Source organism: Cuculus canorus, chromosome 3 (assembly GCF_017976375.1).
Source record: "Cuculus canorus isolate bCucCan1 chromosome 3, bCucCan1.pri, whole genome shotgun sequence".
Lineage (NCBI taxonomy): Eukaryota > Metazoa > Chordata > Aves > Cuculiformes > Cuculidae > Cuculus > Cuculus canorus.
Window position 1 is genome coordinate 87,813,898 of NC_071403.1, and position 20,427 is coordinate 87,834,324.

A 20,427-nucleotide genomic window follows, 5' to 3' on the forward strand; every position below is an offset into this window, starting at 1 on the left:
TCAGGTTTATCACCTCTTTTCTGTATTTTATCTTGGTCTATATTAGTATCTTTGTGTTTGTCTCTGTGTTTCAATGAATGCCTTTGTCTCATTCCTGCTTGCTTTTTTTTTTTTTCATCCTACTTCCTTCACCGTTCTTTACTCTCAAGGTGTCTTGTGAGGTCTTGAATAGTCAAGTACTTCTCATTCTGGACAGTAGTCTTAACCATTCTTGCTTGTGGCCCTCTCTGCCTGGGTCGTTAGGGCAGGTTTGAAGGCATGTGTTTGAATGTCTGTCATAGAAGAATGATGGGAACAAATGCATGCTTCTTTCTATCCTAGGAAAGGTGGTAAGCAGAAGAGCCACGATGAAGTTGATTTAGGAACTTTCATTACGTTGTATTGGAGGAGATCTTTGATAAGTACACAGAAGAACCTTTTGAAAGGCTCTAAAGCAGGCCTGTTGGTTTACTGCCTCAGCAGAACAAGCTCTTGAAAGGTGGTCCCAAGGTGTTTTCTTTTCAGTTGCATAGAGAAACTTCATGGTGTATTATGTTCATGCCCATAAGGTGTTCTACTTGCTTTTGTTTTTGAAACAAAACAACCAGAACAGTTTCTTGACCCTGTGTGCCATTTTTTTTCCTCAAACACTTTCATACTTGCTTTTGTGCCATCCATCCATCTGGAAAATTTTGCCTTGTCTGCAAAATACCTCCCTTAGAATGCAAGCTGGTTTTCTTGTTGTATCTGCTTATGCTTCTGAATGGCCTAAATTAAAATATCTAGAGTATAGTTACTTTGTTTCTGGTGGATTTCATAGTAGTGAGACAGCCTGGAATCTTCTAGCTCAAGAATGAAGTAGAGTTACAAATGTTGAGGTGTCCTTGAATACCTGCATTATTGCATGTAATTTCCTACAATAGTGACCCTATAGTGTCCCATTTGCCAGAAATAGTTAGGATTCTCCTTATAACCTGAGTTCCATGTACATTCAGTGGATTTGAAAGATTAATTTGCCTTAGAGTTTAGTAGTTGTCAGCCTTAATGGACAACGTCTGTTGTTCTGCTTCTAGAGAAGTTTAAGACCAGGGTGTGTAGCAGGGACCTTTGACTCACGAGGAGAGAGAACCTGCTGTGTGCCCATTTCCCTCCTCAATAGACCTCTGTATTTCTGAGGAGTAATAGGACAAGACCTGGGTGGAGAATGACTGGTCTAGGTAGGTGTGTTTTTTCCAATATTCAAGTCTGATGAACCTACTGGACCATCTCTTGAACTTCGATCTTTGGGTAGTCTCTTGTGGAATAGTTCATTTGTCTAATATCAGTAGTCAACAGCTTGGTTAGCTGATATGTCTTCCGGAGAAGCACCTGTAGCATGCTTTAAAGGAAGAAGACTTCTGCTGTAAGTACCAGGGTAAATGTCCATGTTTGTGGCTTGTTCAGAATTTTAATTCTTGATCTCCAGTTTTATATTTATTTTGAAAAAAACTTTTTGGTTTTTGGTTTGGTTTTTTTTTTTGCCATTTTAAAAACTCTAGTTCATGCTTAATGTGTTAGCCTTTCCTCCTGTGGCTCATGGAGTAGTTTTTACAGCTTCGATCCTGCAGTCTTCAGTTGTTTCAGTGATAGATAGCAGTCATGTCAGTTTCTGCAGTAACAGGAATAGGTTGCCATGGCTTCACCTCCATCTGTTTGGAAGAGGGTCTGGCCACCAGCACTTAAGTTCTCATTTGTTTTGAAGTTCATATGTATTGTTTGGTACACTTTGTGACTTCTTGGAAGGAGTGTACCTCTGGACAGCAAATGTGTGTATGAATACTACCCCATTTGTCTATCCCAGGACAAAGTCGTCTTGTATGTTCAATTTACAATTTATGCTGGCTTGTTAAGATTTGCTATATCACTTGTTTAAAGACTCTCTAGGTTTTCTTTCTGCTAAAGATACTGCAAATTAGGATGCCTTTTACTAATTCACAGTCAACTTACTTAGTTTAACCTTTAAGATGTTATTTGAGTATCATGGAAACAACCCAAAGTGTTATTTCTGTTTGCCACTTGCTAATTTGTTGTAATGACTCCTGACTCAGATACCATGTTTGGAAGAAGTGTTCTGTGATCTACTCTTCTTGAGAAGTTTGAATTATTAATTGCTGTGCTTGGTATAAGTCTTGCTTGGGTATGAATTGGGACCGCTGTTAGTCAAAGGTTTTTGAGGCCCTTTTGTCCATATAGTTCTGCAGTGTGACTGCCACCTTTTAGGATGCTGGTGCCTTACTCGAGGGTCTGTTTTAACAAGAGCACCGGGCAGTTACTAAGGACAGAAACCAGGCCATGTACAGTGTGTGGGCAGGCCAGCATTCATCGCAGATAGCTTACAGAGTTTCTGGGCAAGATCGTGTGACTTCCTACTAAAGTTAAGCTGAAAAGCCAAAAATCATAGAATCACTGAATGTTTTGGGTTGGAAGGAACCTTAAATTTATCCAGTTCCAACTGCCTTGCCACGGGCAAGGACATTAGGTGCACACCTTCAGGAACTTAGATTATGTATGGCTAATTTAGAGTAATATAATACAGCTAAATGCTAAATGTATTTGTGTACTTCATAGAGCTCGTAAAATTGGAGTTGATTTTAAGACCATATTCTTGGAGAGATGCCTGGATTGCTCTAAATCACTGGGAATTCTTCAGGAATTGCCACTGCAAATAGTGACTTGCGAATTCATAGCAGAGAATACTGCTTTGTAATGCTCACCCAATTGCAGAATGATAATAAATCTGATTTAATGGGTATAATAGGTTTCCTTCTTTAGTAACTTACTGATGGATCTTGAAAAGTTGTTCTCACTTTTTGGGTTTCCCCATCTTTCCTACATAGGTATTAATGGATATGTTCCATCAAGATGTAGAAGATTTAAGTGCACTAACATTATCTGATGAGGAACCTTCCAACTCAGGGGAGCAAACTTATTATGACCTAGTGAAGTCATTCATGGCAGATGTTCGACAATATATAAGGGAACTAAATCTCATTATCAGAGTTTTTAGAGAACCATATGCCTCCAACTCCAAACTGTTTTCATCTCATGTAAGTATTGTACAAACTGCAAACAAAACAAACCCTGCTATAATATCTATAAATCTAGATGAATGCTTCTAGAATTTAGCTATTATCCAGTTTAACATATCAATAGTGGTGGATACACTTGTCTCGAGTTCTGAAATGGAAATAGTAAAAGAGCATTTGTGGGAAAGTGCTGGTTTTGTAGAACTGTGGAAGAAACCACCCAATTTGCTATATTCACTTTCAGGCCTCTAATTTAAGGTTTGTCACTATTGTTCTTTGCCATATTTGAATTATTATAAAATTATATATATATGTATATATATACACACACGCACTTGTATATAGTGTTTGTATTTTAAAAATAAATTCTATGATCTTACATAAAATATACAGAAAGCATATAATAAAATGAAAATCTTGTTCTATTTAAGGAAGTGTTTGACTTCCATACCATAACAGGGTAGCTTTGCATATAGCACTCTTTCTTTTAGAAATTGTGTCCAGTTCCATATTGATTTTTGTCTGGTTCTGTTGCTTTTTGCAGGATGTGGAAAACATATTTAGTCGTATATCGGACATTCATGAACTTAGTGTGAAGTTATTGGGTCATATAGAAGACACTGTTGAAATGACAGATGAAGGTAGCCCTCATCCACTAGTAGGCAGCTGTTTTGAAGACATGGCAGAGGTATAAAAAAATACTTGGATTTTTGCTATTCATATGTATTTTAATGACTTGCACTTAAATGGTAAGTGCATCCCTGTTCTGTTAGGTTGACGCAAAAATATTTGCCAATTAACCCATCAAGTTGAGAGCAGTGTGTCTCAGCTTAGAATAAAATTTATTAATCAAAATAAGAACTACTAGAACCTACGCAGTTTTGCCAACAGGGAACAAGTCTGTTCTGATAGTATAGAGTTCTGGAGTCCTGGAACTGATGAGTTCTTTGAAGGTGATTTGAGGTGCTCCTTGGTTGTGGAAAACCTTTCCTTGCAGAAAGTTGTTGAGATGCTTGAAAATGTGGTGATAAGTGGGAGAAAGGTCTGGTGAGGGAGCTAGCTGAGGTAGAGTTTTATAGCTCACTTCACGCAGCTTCTGCAGAGTCATTTGAGAGACATGTGGTCAGGTGTTGTCATGAAGAAGAATTATTTGATTTGGCCAGTGTTAGATGCTAACGTTGTGTTTCTTGGAGCGTTTTGTTGATTACCTGGCAGTACTTCCCTGCTGTGATAGTTTTGCCAAGATTCAAGAAGCTGTAGTGGATTCCACTAACATTTCATTGTTTGATTCCACCAAACAGTAGGAGTCATCTTCTTATCGCAGGTCCTGGTTCTCTTGGGAGAAAAAGCTTTCTGATGTCTGCTGAGTGAACAACTTACTGTGGTTCAAGTAATCCAGAAGACTTCTGGAGGGCACTGGTTGAGAGTTTTCTGTGGCACGTGCTGATGACCCAACTAAGAAAGGCGCTGCACTTGACCTTTTTCTTATGAACACGGAAGAACTGACCAGGAACATCATATTTAACAGCAGACTTTTCTCAGGTGGTGATTGTAGAGTTTAGGGTTCTGAGAAAAGTGCAGGGGATAAACAGCTTGAAGACCTTAAGCTTTGGGAAAGCTGTATCTTGTTAAGGGAGTTGGGAGGCAGGATCACATTGGTCGTTGTCATGAGGGTAGAAGGGGCTCATGAGATCTGGTTTATTTTCAAAGTCGATGTGTTCAAAGCATAGGGAACCATGTATTCCCAGTCCCTAAGGAAAAGGGTAGGTGTAGCAGGAGACAAGGACAAGCCAGGAAACTTTGGAGTTTCCTGTTTAACCAAACTGAGCCTCATCACTACAAGAAAGGCGTTGAGGTTCTGGAGCATGTACAAAGAAGAGCAGTGAAGCTGGTGAAGAATCTGGAGCACAGGTCTTATGAGGAGCAGCTGAGGGAACTGGCGTTTAGTCTGGAGTAAAGGAGGCTGAGAGGAGACCGTATCCCTCTGTACAACTGCCTGAAAGGAGGTTGTAGTGAGGTGGGCGTTGGTTTATTTTCCCAAGTAAGAAGTGATTTTGCAAGAGGAAATAGCCTTAAGTTACACCAGAGGAGATTTAAATTGGATATTAGGAAAAATGTCATACTGAAAGGGCTGTCAAGCACTGGAACAGGCTGCCAGGGCATTGGCTGAGTCACCATCCCTGGAGATATTTAGAAGGACCTAAATGTGGAACTTAGGGACTTGGCTTAGTGATCAGTTTCATGGTGTTAGGTTAAGGGTTGGATTGATGATCTTAAAGGTCTTTTCCAACCTTGTTCCAACGTTGTTTCTGTGTAGCATTTGGGACCACATCTGCCATACTGTGGTCTGGTTTTGATCTTCCTAGTAAAAAGATAGGCTTATACATGAGAGTTGCCATGATGATTTGGGAGTTGAGGCCCATGATGTACAAAGGGGGTTAAGAGTGCTGGGTATATTCTGTCTTAAAAAGAGAAGCCTAAGGAAGGAGATCTTATTGCTGTCTTCAGTTACCTGAAGGGTAGGTGTAGAAAAGACTGAGGCGAGCTCTTATTGGCAACTCACGGTAGAGAACTGTGGGGTGAGATGGGAGAGAGCATGTGAATGGTAAGAACGGTAATCTTGATTAGATACTGTGTTGGAAAAGTGCAACGAGAACAACTGAACATTGGAATAGGCTGCCCAGAGTGGGTTTGGTGCCTCAATTTTTGGAGGTACTTGGAACTCTACCTAGATGAGGTCCTGAGCAACTTCAGTTAGTTTTGATGCTGGATCTGCCTTTGGCCCTGAGGTGGGCCCTGCTTTGAAAAGGGAATTGGACCAGTTGGACTATGCATATGAAAGTATTGATTCTTTTCTGTAGGTGTTCTGGAAAAAGTATGCAGAAAAGTCTCTCAGATGTAGCGTATGTATTTCCTTTAGGAAAATAGGAGTTTGAGATAGTAAATCAGTTTTGTAAATTTTTTCTGTATTTCTTCTTAGGAGCTAGCATTTGATCCATATGAATCATATGCACAAGATATTTTGCGACCTGGTTTTCATGATCATTTTCTAAGTCAATTATCGAAGCCAGGAGCAGCATTTTATTTACAGGTAACTTTTTTTTAAGTAAGCCACATTATTGATATTACTATTCCAATTACATTATATTGTTGCTTCAGTATGTTTATTGTTTTGAGACTGAAACTTATTTTGTTTCTAGTCGATAGGTGAAGGCTTTAAAGAAGCTGTTCAGTATGTTCTACCCCGGCTGCTCCTTGCCCCGGTTTACCACTGTCTTCATTATTTTGAACTGCTAAAAGTAAGAACATTGTGTCAATATGATGGTTTTTCCTAATACTACGTTTGATACTTTGTGTGCTCAGTTAAGTGTTAACCCTTTTGGGTAAATACTAAAACTGAAAGAAAGGCATGTTATATGTTCTGGTGTGTGCTATAACTAACGGACTATCAGCTTGGAATTTCACGGAAGTTCTACAGCAGCTTGTGATTTGTGTTGAATAATGAAGTTACTATTAATTTAGAAAGCAGTAGACATCTTGATGTCTTCTTAAAGCTGTTAATCTATAAATTTAAAATCACAATGAGATTTCACTTCAGACTTTATTTTATATTCATAAAAGCTTCAGTGTTCTTGTAGTGCATATCTCATGGTGGTTGTAAAGGTGGTATCCTTCCTTCAAAGAGAAGGCTTGGTTGATATATACACTTCTTGGGCTTTTTATAATGAGGCCTCTCGATCAGTAGAGTAATACTAAAGACTCTGTAGCATACACACATAAAGAAGAAAGCTACAGAATGTTTTTCTGGAGCATTTAAGTTAACATTGAATAATAATCTTAAAGGAGTGTAGAGCATTTGAGGAAAATTTTCAAGCAGACTCTTCATTTGGACTTAATGGGAACTCACAAGGGATGCAATGTTCCAAACTTAATTACTTGGGGAAATTTAGATCAGACATTAAAAAAAAACCCTTTGTTCTTTTGAAAAAATCTGTATGTGTTTTTCTTGAATGCGTGTTTGGTTGTATTGGGATAACCCACTAGAGATAACCCAGTAGTTACGTTATCTTTGAGTCCAAGCATCTACCGTTTTAACATTATTTTTGATGATTTAGATCTACACATACAGCTTTAGCACATAGTTCATCTTGTATAACATGCTTTTTTAAATTTTGGAATTAATGCTTGGTCTGTTTGTGTAGCTCATGGGGTTGGTCTGACTTTTCAGATATCTTTAGCATATTAAGCATCTCCTTTCATGACAGTCCATTGGAATGGAGGCATGATACAGCTTGCCTGCATTTTGTATGATAAAGACCTGCACAGGCATAAGGTTTCTCTGCTCATCCTTTTACCACATTGTCAAAGTGCAGTACCTAGTGGCTTCTTTGCGTACTTCCATGCGAACATGGTATTTTCTTATGTAATAGATGAAGCGTGAAGGATTAACACTGTTGTCCTCAGTTGCCTCTTGCCGTTGGTAATTTTAGTGGAGGAGGTAGGGCGTGTATGCTTATGGAAATAGGGAGCAGCTCAAGTTCATCTCTTTAGGGCAAACTGGAGTCTAAGCTAAGCCTACCTCCAGATTATCAATCTCCTTGCAGCTCCTGACCTATGCTTTATGTAAAATTCTTTCCTTTTCTCATTCATGCTCTATACACACAAACCCCTGTCCACCCTGCGTAAATTTGATTATTATTGGGTTGGATTTTATTCTGTGTTTTGTTTTTTTTTCCCACTGTGATGTTGGTCATTTCAGGTTTTAGTGCTATGGCCTGTCAGACATGAGAGACGTAACTAGCAGACAGTGATGGACAGTAGGAGCACATGAAGAGAGACAGATTAGCTGGCATGGCGCTAACTTTATCTGTCAATTAGATGATACAAGTTCACATAGCATATGAATCCCTCTTTCAGGTAGTCTTTGCTGGCAATAACATTTCCTTTCTGAAGATCTGGAATCTTCAAAGAGATCCCAGATTGGTCATACTTAAAAAGGGCCTGTTTGGGGAAAAGGCAGTGTTTGGGGAATTGTTCAGCTGTATAATCCTGATAATTTAATTGATACCAGGTTGTATTGAATTATTTTGTGTATTGTAGGAGACCTGATTTAGTGTTTGCCAGCATATTTATGAATAATGAAGTCGAAAGTGCCGTGAAACTGCATCACTTGGTTTGAAGAGACAAATGTTGACAAAGTAGTATGTTGGAAACCCATTTGATTTTTCTTGAATATAGGAATACTTAAAGATAAAAGGTTAGCATTTCTCTTTGAGCTCGATTGTGTAATCTTGCACACTTTGAAGTTATCTATTTAAAATGCACCTCAAAGTTACTCTCTAACTATGCAGACTGCAAAAAAGTAAATTTCTATCCACTGATGGTTATCCTATTCAGAAACTAAGGCTCTCCTAAAGTTTGGCAAGGCACCAGGAATGCACAAATACATATTCTATTTTTAGCTGAACATCCTTGCTGTAACTTTGTTGGAAAATTAGCATGTGACTTAAATGCTGTGTTTTCCTTCAGCTAACCTGAAAGTCTCCAAACTTTTCTGTAAGAAACTAACTAGGTAAAACAGCTTCATCTGAGACTGTGCTTTTCCACAAATTTGCAGATAGTGCGAATGGGCTTTTCCAAATATGCGCTCTTAAGTGAAAGATAGAGTGGTACAAATAGTGCAGTTGTTTATGGCTTTGCGTTATTGAAGAAGGAAATTTGCAAAACTTGTAAATTGAATTGGGCACTGTTTCAGATGCTATAATTTGTGTGCATTTTATGATGCTTTTTTCCCTTCCTTGGGTAAATGGATGATACTTTAAAATTCGTTTTTCTTTCCAAGTATGATGGGCTCAAAGCATATATAAACTTCGCTTAGATGAAATAATATGTTGTGGAAAACTGGAGAGAGAGGGATATGGAAACTTCTCTCTTTGCAGATATTTTTTAATTGGAATTCTACCTGTAATGATCTCAAATACTATCGATGCTTTTGTTTTACAAGAGCATTTAGTGTTTTATTTATTTCTTCAAACTTTTGTTCTTAGATGATAAATAACTTGCCAGTCTTTGCTGACTGGCGATTCAACTGGAGTTGGAATACTCAATTAAACTTCTTTTGTCTTCCGCTTTTACTATGCTACTGTAACTTAAAAAGTCTGGTTTGACAAGGTCTTCCAAGATAAGAAACGACCCTTTTCCAATCTGATGGTATTAAATTTGTTATACCTTTTATACCTTGCTAGAGAAGGCACAGGATGGTGAGATGCAGGTGGTTTAGGACTTTGGTTTGATTCTCTAAGTCTCTTGATATGTGGTATGTTGGGTGACACGTCCTGAACAATTTTGGGCTTTGACTTCACTTTGATTCTCAGCCTTGTTTCAGCCAGACTCATGATCCAGATTGTAACAAATTTAATGAAGTTGATTTGCATTCTCATCTGTAACTGGTGTAACCCAGCCCAGGGTGGAGAGTCATTCAGTTTTAATTAGTGAACTTTGGCAGTCTGCAAAGTTTTAACAATATCTGAAATTATAGATCGTTGTCTGTGTTGGCTGTACTTACTACAGACATTGTAATTAACAGGTTCTTTAGCTTTAGTTGATTCTTAGTCTCCTTCAATTAATATCAAAACCAGAAAAATCACAGATTCAGACTGGTTATGAATTATTTCTAAAAAGTATTTACTTAGCATCAGCAAAGCATTTCATTTTCCAAAATCTGTCTGATGTGCTTCTCTCCAAACATGGTGACTTCCTTGTACAACACTTGTTTGGAAATAGAAGTTAAAGCAGAAGTACTAGTGCTGTTTTACTTGTATGTTTAAAATACATGTAAACTGCATGATGAGGATGACTTTTTTTTGCATCCGCTGGAGATCATGTGCTATTTTATGTCTGTGTAACAGATGAAAGGGGAATGTCTGCTGGGGAAAATGTAATTTGACCAAATTGTTGCTAATGTGTGATAAAGACTGCAATGTGTATGTGAGTGTTTCTTGGGAAGAAAAAGCTGGAATGATGTAAAAATTTGCCTCAAATCTAAGATGATGTTTCTAGAATATGACAGTAGGTGAAAAATTTAAGCAAATTCTTTGCATTAGTTAAACTGTAAAGATTTGTGTGGCAACTGCAGTGTTATAAAGGTACAGGAGTTGTGCATCATGGTAGAAGTTGAAGGTGATACAGCCAGGTAAATGAGGTTCCATATTTCCTTCTTGCTTGTGTGGTTTCATTGAAAACAATTCTCTTGCTTTTCTCCGTTAAATTCTAGTGTGTTTATGGTTTGTCAGCTGTGTGTTTGGCAGCCAAAGGGAAGATGATGGGGGGCAAAATAAAACCTGGGAACACGTGTGTGTACTTTTTCCACAAACTTAATTTTATCCAACTAATTGGTCTCTCTGAGGTAACTCTTTAATTGAAAAGGTTATTCAGGATGTATTTATTTTTTTCTTTCTAGCTGTGGTACTCATTGGATTTCCTATGTGTTTGTATCAGAAGTAAGTTTATACACATGCATATCACTTCATTTTTTAATGGCTTATGTCTTCTTTTATGGAGTTGTAATGGAGTTCTGTGTTCTGGTGTACAGCTGCTTCTTTTTACACAGGATGTATATGAGCTTTGGAGAAGCAGATGCCTCCGTCCAGGACATTTTCTAATGAGAAGTAATTACTTTGGAGAATTTTTTTTCCATTATGCCACTAAAATTGCTTTCCTGCAACCAGACAAAAGTAAAGGAAAAAAATTCCTCCATCTGCTTTGTTTACAAGTCCTTAGTGACACTTGTGTTATTGTCACTCTGCTGCTGGACCAACAGATGCTGTACTTTGATCCCTTGAAGCAGGGAGTAGGATGGCACAGGGCTAAACTGTACCTGCTTAGATGATGCCCTCCTTGAGGAGTCAAATGAAGCACTAACTTAACTCTGACTTTTGACTTCACTTATGTTCCAGAATCCTGTTTCCTGATCCGTTTTCCGGGGACACATGCCATGCAAATTCTCCCTGATACTTTGAGAAATAGGAGAGCTGTACCAGGGCAAACTGTTCCATGGGGCTGGTGATCTGTTCCCAGTTTTCAGTGACTGCTGCTAATGATGGTACATGGCTCTGTAGCTTCCCTGGCAGCAGCTTATGGTGAATATCCAAGGGCAAACTCTAATGAAAATAGATGGATATTACAGGAACTTGGACAAATTTTGATCTTCTGATGTCCTGTAAATAAAATTTTCACACAAATAATCTGACAAGGATTGAATGTTAGGGAGCTTACTGTAGCTGAGATTTCCAACTCCTGTAAGATGATGTTAGTTTTAGTGCTTATGGCAGTCATGATATAATCCCTGATACACTTGTATTGCTGTACAGTCTTTTAATAGCAGAATTATATTTCCCTACCTTCTTCTGCCTCTGTACGGTCACCTTCTGTACAAAAGGGAGATCCTTGGAGAGAGGTAGCACTATGGCCGAGACTTTCATATACTTGATTTCTTCAGTGGAAAAGGTTCTGTATGTGGAGCTGTGGACTCAGTCCCACTTCCAGCATGCTTTCTCTGCTCTTGCAGCAGTGGAGATCTATGCTTTCTGTCAGTACTTTGATATCTTCAGTGGAAACCCATGGAAAGAGGTAGGAAATGACCAGCACAATTAAAAGAACAAGCTGCATTCATGGTTTCTATAGACCAAGTCTACAGATGGAATTCTGCTTGTCATCTCCCATTTCCTCTGCTGTTTTTTCCTTAATCAACAGGGTTCTACTGTTGCTTCCCAGAATAATCTCCGAAATTGTGAATTCGCCTTATGTGGCATTCAAAAATTCGTATGTCATAGTCAAGTCATAGAGGTGCCATCCAGCTGAACTTGCTGTCTCGCAAGCTTGGCTGGAAGATATCAGACTGAATTGTGTTGAAGCAGTGAAAGGGGATTGTAATCCATTTTGGAATTACTAAAGAGAAAAGGGAGATGTTTTCAAATTGAATTGTTTTTACTTTGATGGAATATTTGTGGGAAGAAGATGGAAGACCTCAGTTATAAGTACAGAAGCACATAGGAAAATACTCTCTGATATTTCACATACTGATCTAACTAGATGTTATCAACTTAATTATGAATTTTACATTTCTAATGTATTCTGCGGGTCTGCTAATAATGATGAGACAAATCAAAGTGAAAGTTAAAAATGAGTATTTTGGAGCATGAAAGCTCTGGAAGGATCTGTGTGAATTTATAAGTTTGTTGTAGAAGGGTAATGAATCTGCTGTGAAAGAGATATCAACATATGCAAAAAAAACCCTTGTATTTGAAGAATGCAGAGTAAATCTGATTTTGTCTGGAAAGACAAGACCTCCTGTTAACAAAACGGCCATTTCCCTAATAATGGAATCTAGGCATAGGAAATACATATAGAGCAGCTTATAGCCAACAAAAAGTCTGAGCGTTTAGGAAATGATTTCCATAAAACATCAAGGAACTTATTTTGAAACAAGGCTTTGGTTTTCTGTTTCTTCTTTGATGAAGGAAGTATTGATTGTGTAAGCTCACTGAGAATTGCTCACATACATGAATGCCTTGCCAGCTGCAGAATCTGAGAGCAAATGTATCCTCTTCCCTGTTGAGCAAACAGCAGTTGAAATACCTAGCAGGCTGCAGTAGCACTGCACTGGAACCATGGTCTCCTGTCAGGCTAAACCCGTTCATGGAGATCCTGGTGGCAAAGTGGCCACCTAAAAAACCTGTTACAGAAAACTTCGAACAGTTGAACTGATGAAATGTCAATTTGATGGGCTTTTGTTTGGTATATTTCTGAATAGCTCTCCCTGACTTTTCCTCAGTGTCCGTCCTGATTTGAAAAATGGCTCCTGCTTTAGTGTAATTTATTTCTGAAATAGATTTATTGTGATTTCATTCTCCCCCACAACAGGGGACTTAACTCCATGTCAAGTAATCAAAGTAGCAATTCCTTAAATTCACACGTTTCTTTGGTCCAAATGGTTTCTCTTTTGGCGGGGCTTAGGTGAAGTTTGATGTACTTAAAATAGATCTCAAAGATATATGGAAAATTTCAGTCGTATAGTCAAGCTTTGAAAGAATTGGGAAGCTTGTGCTGAAGGGTTTTTTCCCTCTGTTTTAATACTTGTACAGTATGCTTCTAAATGGGCTTTACCATATTTTACATAATGTGAAATAAAAGGTGAGGGCTTTTTAGCATCTATCTCTCTTAAAACTTGCTTCCAAGAGAATGCAGGAGGCTTTTTGTAACTAATTATCTGGGACTTCAGGTTTGATATTTGATATGTTTATCTAAGATGTGTGATTTAATGTAACTATGCCTTCTAAGTTTAATTTTTTAAACTGTGAGTGGAGAAAAAACTTTTTAGTATTACTTCAGTAGTATATTCTGTTCCATTTTTAATGCAAGTAGCGCTCCTGCTGTAATGTAAATCTAAATAAACAGTTATATAACTATATGCACTGTGCACAAGATTGAGTTTATATGAAAACAAAGTGACTTCTGAAATTCCAGTTCATTAAAGCTGTGTGTGTATGTCCAGGAATATGACACACAGAATTTTCTTTAAGCTTTAAGTGTGAAGCGCCTTTTAGGCTAACAGCATTTTCCAAAAGTGTATTTTTGTTCACTGCGGTTGTTCCCAGTTGCTGTTCCAGATGTTTTCCTGATGCTTCTTAAAGAAGCTATAAGAACACCATTTTTCCCAGCATACTGCTGCTTTGGGCTGAGTTGGTTTATTATTTGAAGGAATTGCAAAAAGTCAGAGCTCTGGAGCATCTCGGTTCTATTGAGGAAGCTTCTGGGGTTGTTTTGTAGCAAAATACCAGCAGACCTGCCTGCCTGCATTTGTCAGAGGAGAAACCCTGCTGATGTTTATTCTTGATAGCCTGTTCAGGATTGCCTTTTGGTAGTTGCCCATTTAGAGAAACACAATGAGGAAAATGGTGAAGCATTAGAAGCTGGAATAACTGGTGTCAGTGCACTTTGAGTCCTCATGAACCTTGCTAAGGTCACACTGCAGGTCAGGCTCACTTGGTGTTTTTGTTGCCTCACTGTGCGCGTCAGAATGGCTGAAGCGGGTTTTGAAGAGGGTTCTCTGCAGCAGCACTAGTTCACTCGTTCTGAGTACTGTGCACAGCTTCTACATCATATGGGGCCACTTGTGTACTAAACTTCTTGGATTAATAGCTTGAGGGACAGTAAGTATTGTTAGCACCTGCAATCTGAGTGATCTTAAGTTAAGCTTGAATTAAGCAAATTAAAGTCTGGATTGTGATATAAGCCCCAAAGTACAACATTTTATATCCATTGTGTTATATCTACATATTCTTATCATAAGTATAAATGTATTTTTTGTCATTATCTTTCTAGATAAATGTTTCTCTGACAATATAAGAGAAGGACTACTATAGTTACCATTTTGCACTGCATAAGGAGGATTTATTTTGTATCTGTCTGGAATTTCCTGGTTTTATAAATATTCTATTCTTGTGTAATGCAACAGGTAGAATGAAACACCTTGTCTTCCACTTCTTGATATATCTTCAGAGCTTGCAGCCTAGAAAGTGGAAAACATTTTTTTTAGAAATTCCCTTAGCAGTCTTATTTTCTAGGTTCCTTTTCCTTGAATGGCCAGGATATTGTACCTATAATATTATGAATTGTTACAGTCATCATAAACCGGTATTTTGTCATAAGATTATTAAAAACTGCAATGGCAATAGTAGTACTGATAATCAGAAATCTGCGCCTCCTTCTTATAATGACATAGTGTTCTTCATAGGACGGTACCGAGAAAAAAAAGCCCCAAACCCCACACTTTTATTTTGCATCTAGCTAATTCGGTCATTAGGGGGCACTGCACAGCTATAGAAGAATCAGTGGGATTTGCAGAGAAACATGGATGTGTTTCCAGTGATGCCATTTAACGTTCCATAACCTGCTCTTCCAAACTCTCAGGGCCAGTGTAAGATGATAGTCAAGGCTGTAGTTTGAGCTTAGTTGAGACTAAGACTGATTTTCGTAGCAGTTTATGGTAGTTAATACAATGCTAGAATATAAACTTCCAAATTCCTTTTTTGTGCGCAGAGAAGTATCGTTGTAGTTCACAGCACTGTCTGATTTGTCGTTTGTATTGGTCTTATGCTTCAGATGCATTCTTCTAAATGTTAAATGTCGAGCATAATTACACTCATTGAACTTTGCTTTGCAGTTGGAAATATGGATTACTTCCAATGCATCCCGATGGGGAAGTGTTAATCTTAAAACAACTGCTCTCTGTCCAGCACTGTATACAAATGTGTATTTTGCTTTTGAACAGAGACTTTTGTGACAAATACAGAATTTTTTGCAACTGGAGAGGAATTGCTGTAAAAAGCATTTTATGAACTCGGCACAGGAGCAGAAGGCTTTGCAGGAGTGTACGTTAATCCGTACCAGTGTGTTTCTGAAGAGAAAGTACAAGTAGTCATTTTTTTTTCCAGGTATTGGAATTGATAAGGTGCTATATTGAGAACATTCGTGATTACCTTATAGGGTTTTATTCTCCCCTCCCTGTTTTTAGTTGTACTCACTTTATACATGTAGCCTTCATTTGCACGCATTACTTCTGAGATTTTTCCAAATACTGAAAACTTCCTTCTTTTGAGATACAGGCCAGTTTTGTTCGGCTTTATACTATGCACCATGCATCTGTGTTTGTTTGGCTGGACTGTTTAGGTTATATATACAGCATAACAAAAAATAAGGAGATAATTTCATAAGCTTTGTTGCATGTTGAGCCTAATTTTCATTGCTTTTGTCCTGTGTTTAATGTGTCCTTTGCTTCTTACTCTGTTGTAAGGTCTCCTGTGGCTTCCTTACGAGCAAATGGCAGGATATTGTAGGATCTAATGGGAATTGTTTTCAAGGAGACTAGGCTAAAACAATCTTGTCTGTTGTTGAAGGGTAGCTACCCAGAGATAATAGACAATCCAGCTAAACTCTTGATAGAAGTTGGGAAAGAGGCAGTGTGCAAGGCAAAGAGCCTCCTTTGAACACTTGTGCAGGAAAGATGTGAGATCTAGAGGTAGTTATGTGTTTTTCTTAGCTTTTGTTCAGGACTTGTGGCAGTGGTGCTGCACCTGCCTCAGTTGTCTAAAATCCTCTCTAAACCTAATTGTCCTGCACATCTGAAGCAAAAGTTAGACAATACCTCTGTGTTAAATCTAGAGAGTAGAGAAACTTGACGAGGGTAGTTTGCATCTTCCTGGAGTAACGTATTCTCCCTGAGACCTTTTGGGTAGTAATGCCAGTTGTGGTGCATCACCAGTCCAGTTTCAGTGGTTGTTGCATGAGTAGACATTCACGCGTAGTGCTGCTTGGGTCGAAGAGTATGACCTGTCATGCTACATGAACTAAAGCTGCTTAGAAACTCGTGATCATCCATATGGCTGAAACCACAAAGTAGTCTTTGACATTCACAGCTATCACACTGAAAAAATTAATGCTATTCTGTGACCCATTCAAATATCAAGCATGCATATGTTTTATTCAGTTGGACTTTGGAGGACGATACTTGTTTCACACTGAAGACAAACGGCATGATTGTGCTGTTTCCAAGGGTGTCTGTTATTCTGGTTCATGCCAGCCTGTCACTTCACTTCTACCACTTCTGTCAACAAATCTTTCAGTTGTGTGGAGCTGGTTCTTGGTATGTTAAGTCCGAAACACTTGTCTTAGCAGTTCTGTGAGTAATTGTTATTTTAGTTTTACTTCTAAGCCACAGCCGTAGTCAACATTTTTTCCACTGACAATAATGTGAAACGTTTTAATGCTTAAACCATGATTTAAGACAAAAATCTTAGACATCTTAGGATAAAAACAAAGCAAATCTTATTTTATAACTTATCTGTCACAGCGATAGTTAGGTACAAAATGAGACTATTAATCCTGCTCCTCCAGTTTTGGTTTATAACTTTATTTCATTTTCATGTCCTTGCAGAAGAGTGGAGTTGGTATATGAAGGCATTAATGTAGCTTATGTACCCTGGTTTCACATGTTGGCTGTGGTTACATGGAGGAGAAACACTTCTCCACACAGTCCCTTTTGATTTTCCCTTTTGTTTCTTTGCATGAAAAAAAGTCACAGTCCTGGTGGATAATAAGCTGCACACAAGCCAGTGGAACAGCCTTTACAGGAATGAAGGCCTGTATTGCTGTATCAGCAAGCGTGCAGCCATCAAACTGAAGGAAGGGGCAGTGCCTACCTGTTCAGTACCAGCAAGGCTACATCAGGGGAACTGTGTCTAGCTTGAACTTCTGTTGATATTGGTGCACTGAAACCAGCCCACTGGAAGGCCTTGTCAATATGACGTGGGGAGTGGAGCGTGTGATGAAGGGGGAGTTCAGCTGAGCTTATTCATTCTGGAGAAAAGGAGGCTAAGGAGAAGAGGAAACCTTTCTGCTGTCTTTGACTGTGTGATGGGCAGGGGAAGACAGAGAAATACTTCTTGCAGCTTCCACATACTCCTCTATGAAGAGTCTGTAAGGGAGTCCTGATGAGCTATGAGGAAAAAAATTTTTCGCCATGAGGAATTTCAGACTTTGGAACGAATTGTCCAGGGAGATTGTGGCCTCTCTATCCTGAGAGCAATTCAAAACTCAATATGGACCTTGGCAACCTGACTTATGTAGTCTCTGCAGTTGAGCTGGAGGTTGGATAAGATCATCTCCAAGGTCCCTTCCAACCTGCATTATTGATTATAAGGGTGCTCACCTCACTAGCAGTAGTGTAATCTTTTGTTTATAAATGCCCTGAAAGAGTTTTTCTCAGTTTTCAGTCCAGCTTGCCTGTTCCAAGAGTGTTTGTATGTTACAAACATACAGGCAACCCACAGATTTGATCTTGTGCTGTACAATCGTGTGTATGGAAATCTCTTTCCTTACTTGCTCCTCCTAAGGCTTAACACTTCTAATGGGTTGGTTTTTTGGAGATGCAAGGCAAATCAACTAGTTTTCAGGCAGATGATGTGTGCCTGAGTGTGTCTGATCTGGGGGACTAGTGACTGTTGCTCATATTTTACTTTTTATTAAGCTCTTATCAGACAGTGGTCTCTCTGGTCTGTGTCAGTAATGCACCTCAATATTTCATTAACTTCAACAGCAAGCAGGAATGTGCAAAGTGAGCTAGTGGTTGGATTTCTTCTTCCTAGGTGAAACTTCTGGATTTGCGCATACCACAATGCTTGTAACACTTTTTGTATTTGACTTTGAATGTTCACAGCAATTGGAAGAAAAAAGTGAGGATGAAGACGATAAAGAGTGCTTAAAGCAAGCAATAACTGCCCTACTAAATCTTCAAAGCAGTATGGAACGGATATGCTCAAAAAGCCTTGCAAAACGAAGGCTTAGGTAAACATGTTTCCATTTTTCCTGCTTTCTGCTCTTAATGCCTTACTATAAATCCAGGGCTCTCAGTTTCCTCTTTTAGTAAACAATGAACAAAATAGTTTGTGACAAGGCTGCTTTTGCAGAGGAAGTGACATCAAAGCCAAGATAATTTGTTATTGTTTTAAAACCATTGTGATTTCTGTGTCACTGCATACTAGTAGTTGAGACGTTCTGAGAATTCACTGGTAAGTAGAAAATTATTGCATTTGCAGGTTAATTATGTCCAGATAATAAATATTCAATAAAATATTGTAGAAGTACATTTCTGTGTGGTTAGAAGGGAGTGTTCTTAAATTTGAAACTACATAATCTGAAGAGGTTTTTGTGCCATGGCTAATTAAAATTACCACTGGATAGCAGACATAGATGCATAGATAGCTAGTACTTAGCTGAACTGTTGTAGCAAATTCTGGATTATACCATCTCTTGTTTGATTTAATGCTAATGTTTGTACTGTTATTTTAATATAGTAACACTTTTCACTTTTGCTCTTAAAATTATTTCAGTATTTTCTTTGTGAAACAAGTTCTGTGCTGCTAAGTGTAGTCTTTAGGCTTGGACATAAATGCATTTAACGGCTTATTTTCTCTGAGAGTACTTCTTTCACATTAATGCAGCCTGAAATTGTCAGCTGTAGAAATGAGTGGTTTGTTAAGCTTAGAAGCACTAACAGGTTGCCTGCTAGTTGCCTGTGCTTAGGTAAAACATTTGTTGTACCTCATGTGATAAATTTTCTACTTAAGAGACACTAGTCAAGGCTTGCAATGGTGCTGATACTGAGTGCTGAAATTGCATTCTCGGTGGAATTCTTGCCGTTCAGAAAGTTTTGTGGTTTTGCTGTTAGTGGTGGTTGTGGTTTTGAAATACTCATATACTAATGGGCTGCCTTTCTTCCATCCTTCACTGAAGTGAATCTGCATGCCGATTCTATACTCAGCAAATGAAGGGGAAGCAGCTAGCAATTAAGAAAATGAATGAAATCCAGAAAAATATTGATGGTTGGGAGGGTAAGGACATTGGACAATGCTGTAACGAGTTCATCATGGAAGGAACACTGACACGTGTAGGAGCAAAGCACGAGAGACACATATTTCTATTTGATGGCCTGATGATTTGCTGTAAGTCAAATCACGGCCAGCCAAGACTTCCTGGTGCTAGCAATGCAGAATATCGTCTAAAAGAAAAGTTCTTCATGCGAAAGGTACAAATCAACGATAAAGACGACACTAATGAGTACAGACATGCTTTTGAAATCATCTTAAAAGATGAGAACAGTGTTATTTTTGCTGCTAAATCAGCTGAAGAGAAAAACAACTGGATGGCAGCATTGATATCTTTGCAATATAGAAGCACGCTGGAAAGAATGTTGGATGTAACAATGTTGCAGGAAGAAAAAGAGGAGCACATGAGATTTCCAAATCCAGAACTTTATAGATTTGCAGAACCAGACTCTGAAGAGAATATTGTTTTTGAGGAAAACATGCAGCCTAAATCTGGAATCCCCATCATCAAGGCAGGAACTGTTGTCAAGCTCATCGAGAGGCTGACTTACCATATGTATGCAGGTGAGGTACTTGATTATATAGCCAGAACTCAAGGTGGTGACTAGTTTATGGTCCCATTTCTGTGATAAATTCACGCAGCAGAATCTATGAAGTGTGTAAAGGGCGAATATGCCTTGCAGTGCATGTATTCTGACATGCTTTTTTTAATTAAGGTTTTGAGACATGCGCCGTTGTATCAGTTAAAAATATGAATCCTGTTTGGCTGAATGTAGTGAGATATGAGTGTACATACGGTTATTCTAATGCAAGGGGCGGGGAGTAGGGGCCTGCAGGAATTGGGCTCTAGACAATACCTTTTCCTGTATGTCCAGGCTACAAGAATTGCCTTCTCTCGAGACTTCCAAAGCTGGGTGGTACATGAAGAACCAGCATTGCAG

At 38.6% G+C, this 20,427-nt stretch overlaps 1 protein-coding gene across 1 annotated transcript in view; it reads left to right on the top strand.

Moving 5' to 3' along the window:
* SOS1 (SOS Ras/Rac guanine nucleotide exchange factor 1) overlaps nucleotides 1-20,427 on the top strand; it is a 47,293-nt gene that overhangs the window by 12,391 nt on the left and 14,475 nt on the right. The window contains 6 exon segments of the mRNA XM_054061939.1: nucleotides 2,856-3,065; nucleotides 3,589-3,732; nucleotides 6,025-6,135; nucleotides 6,245-6,343; nucleotides 18,319-18,446; nucleotides 19,395-20,050. Of these exon segments, the coding sequence (XP_053917914.1) occupies nucleotides 2,856-3,065; nucleotides 3,589-3,732; nucleotides 6,025-6,135; nucleotides 6,245-6,343; nucleotides 18,319-18,446; nucleotides 19,395-20,050 (1,348 nt within the window).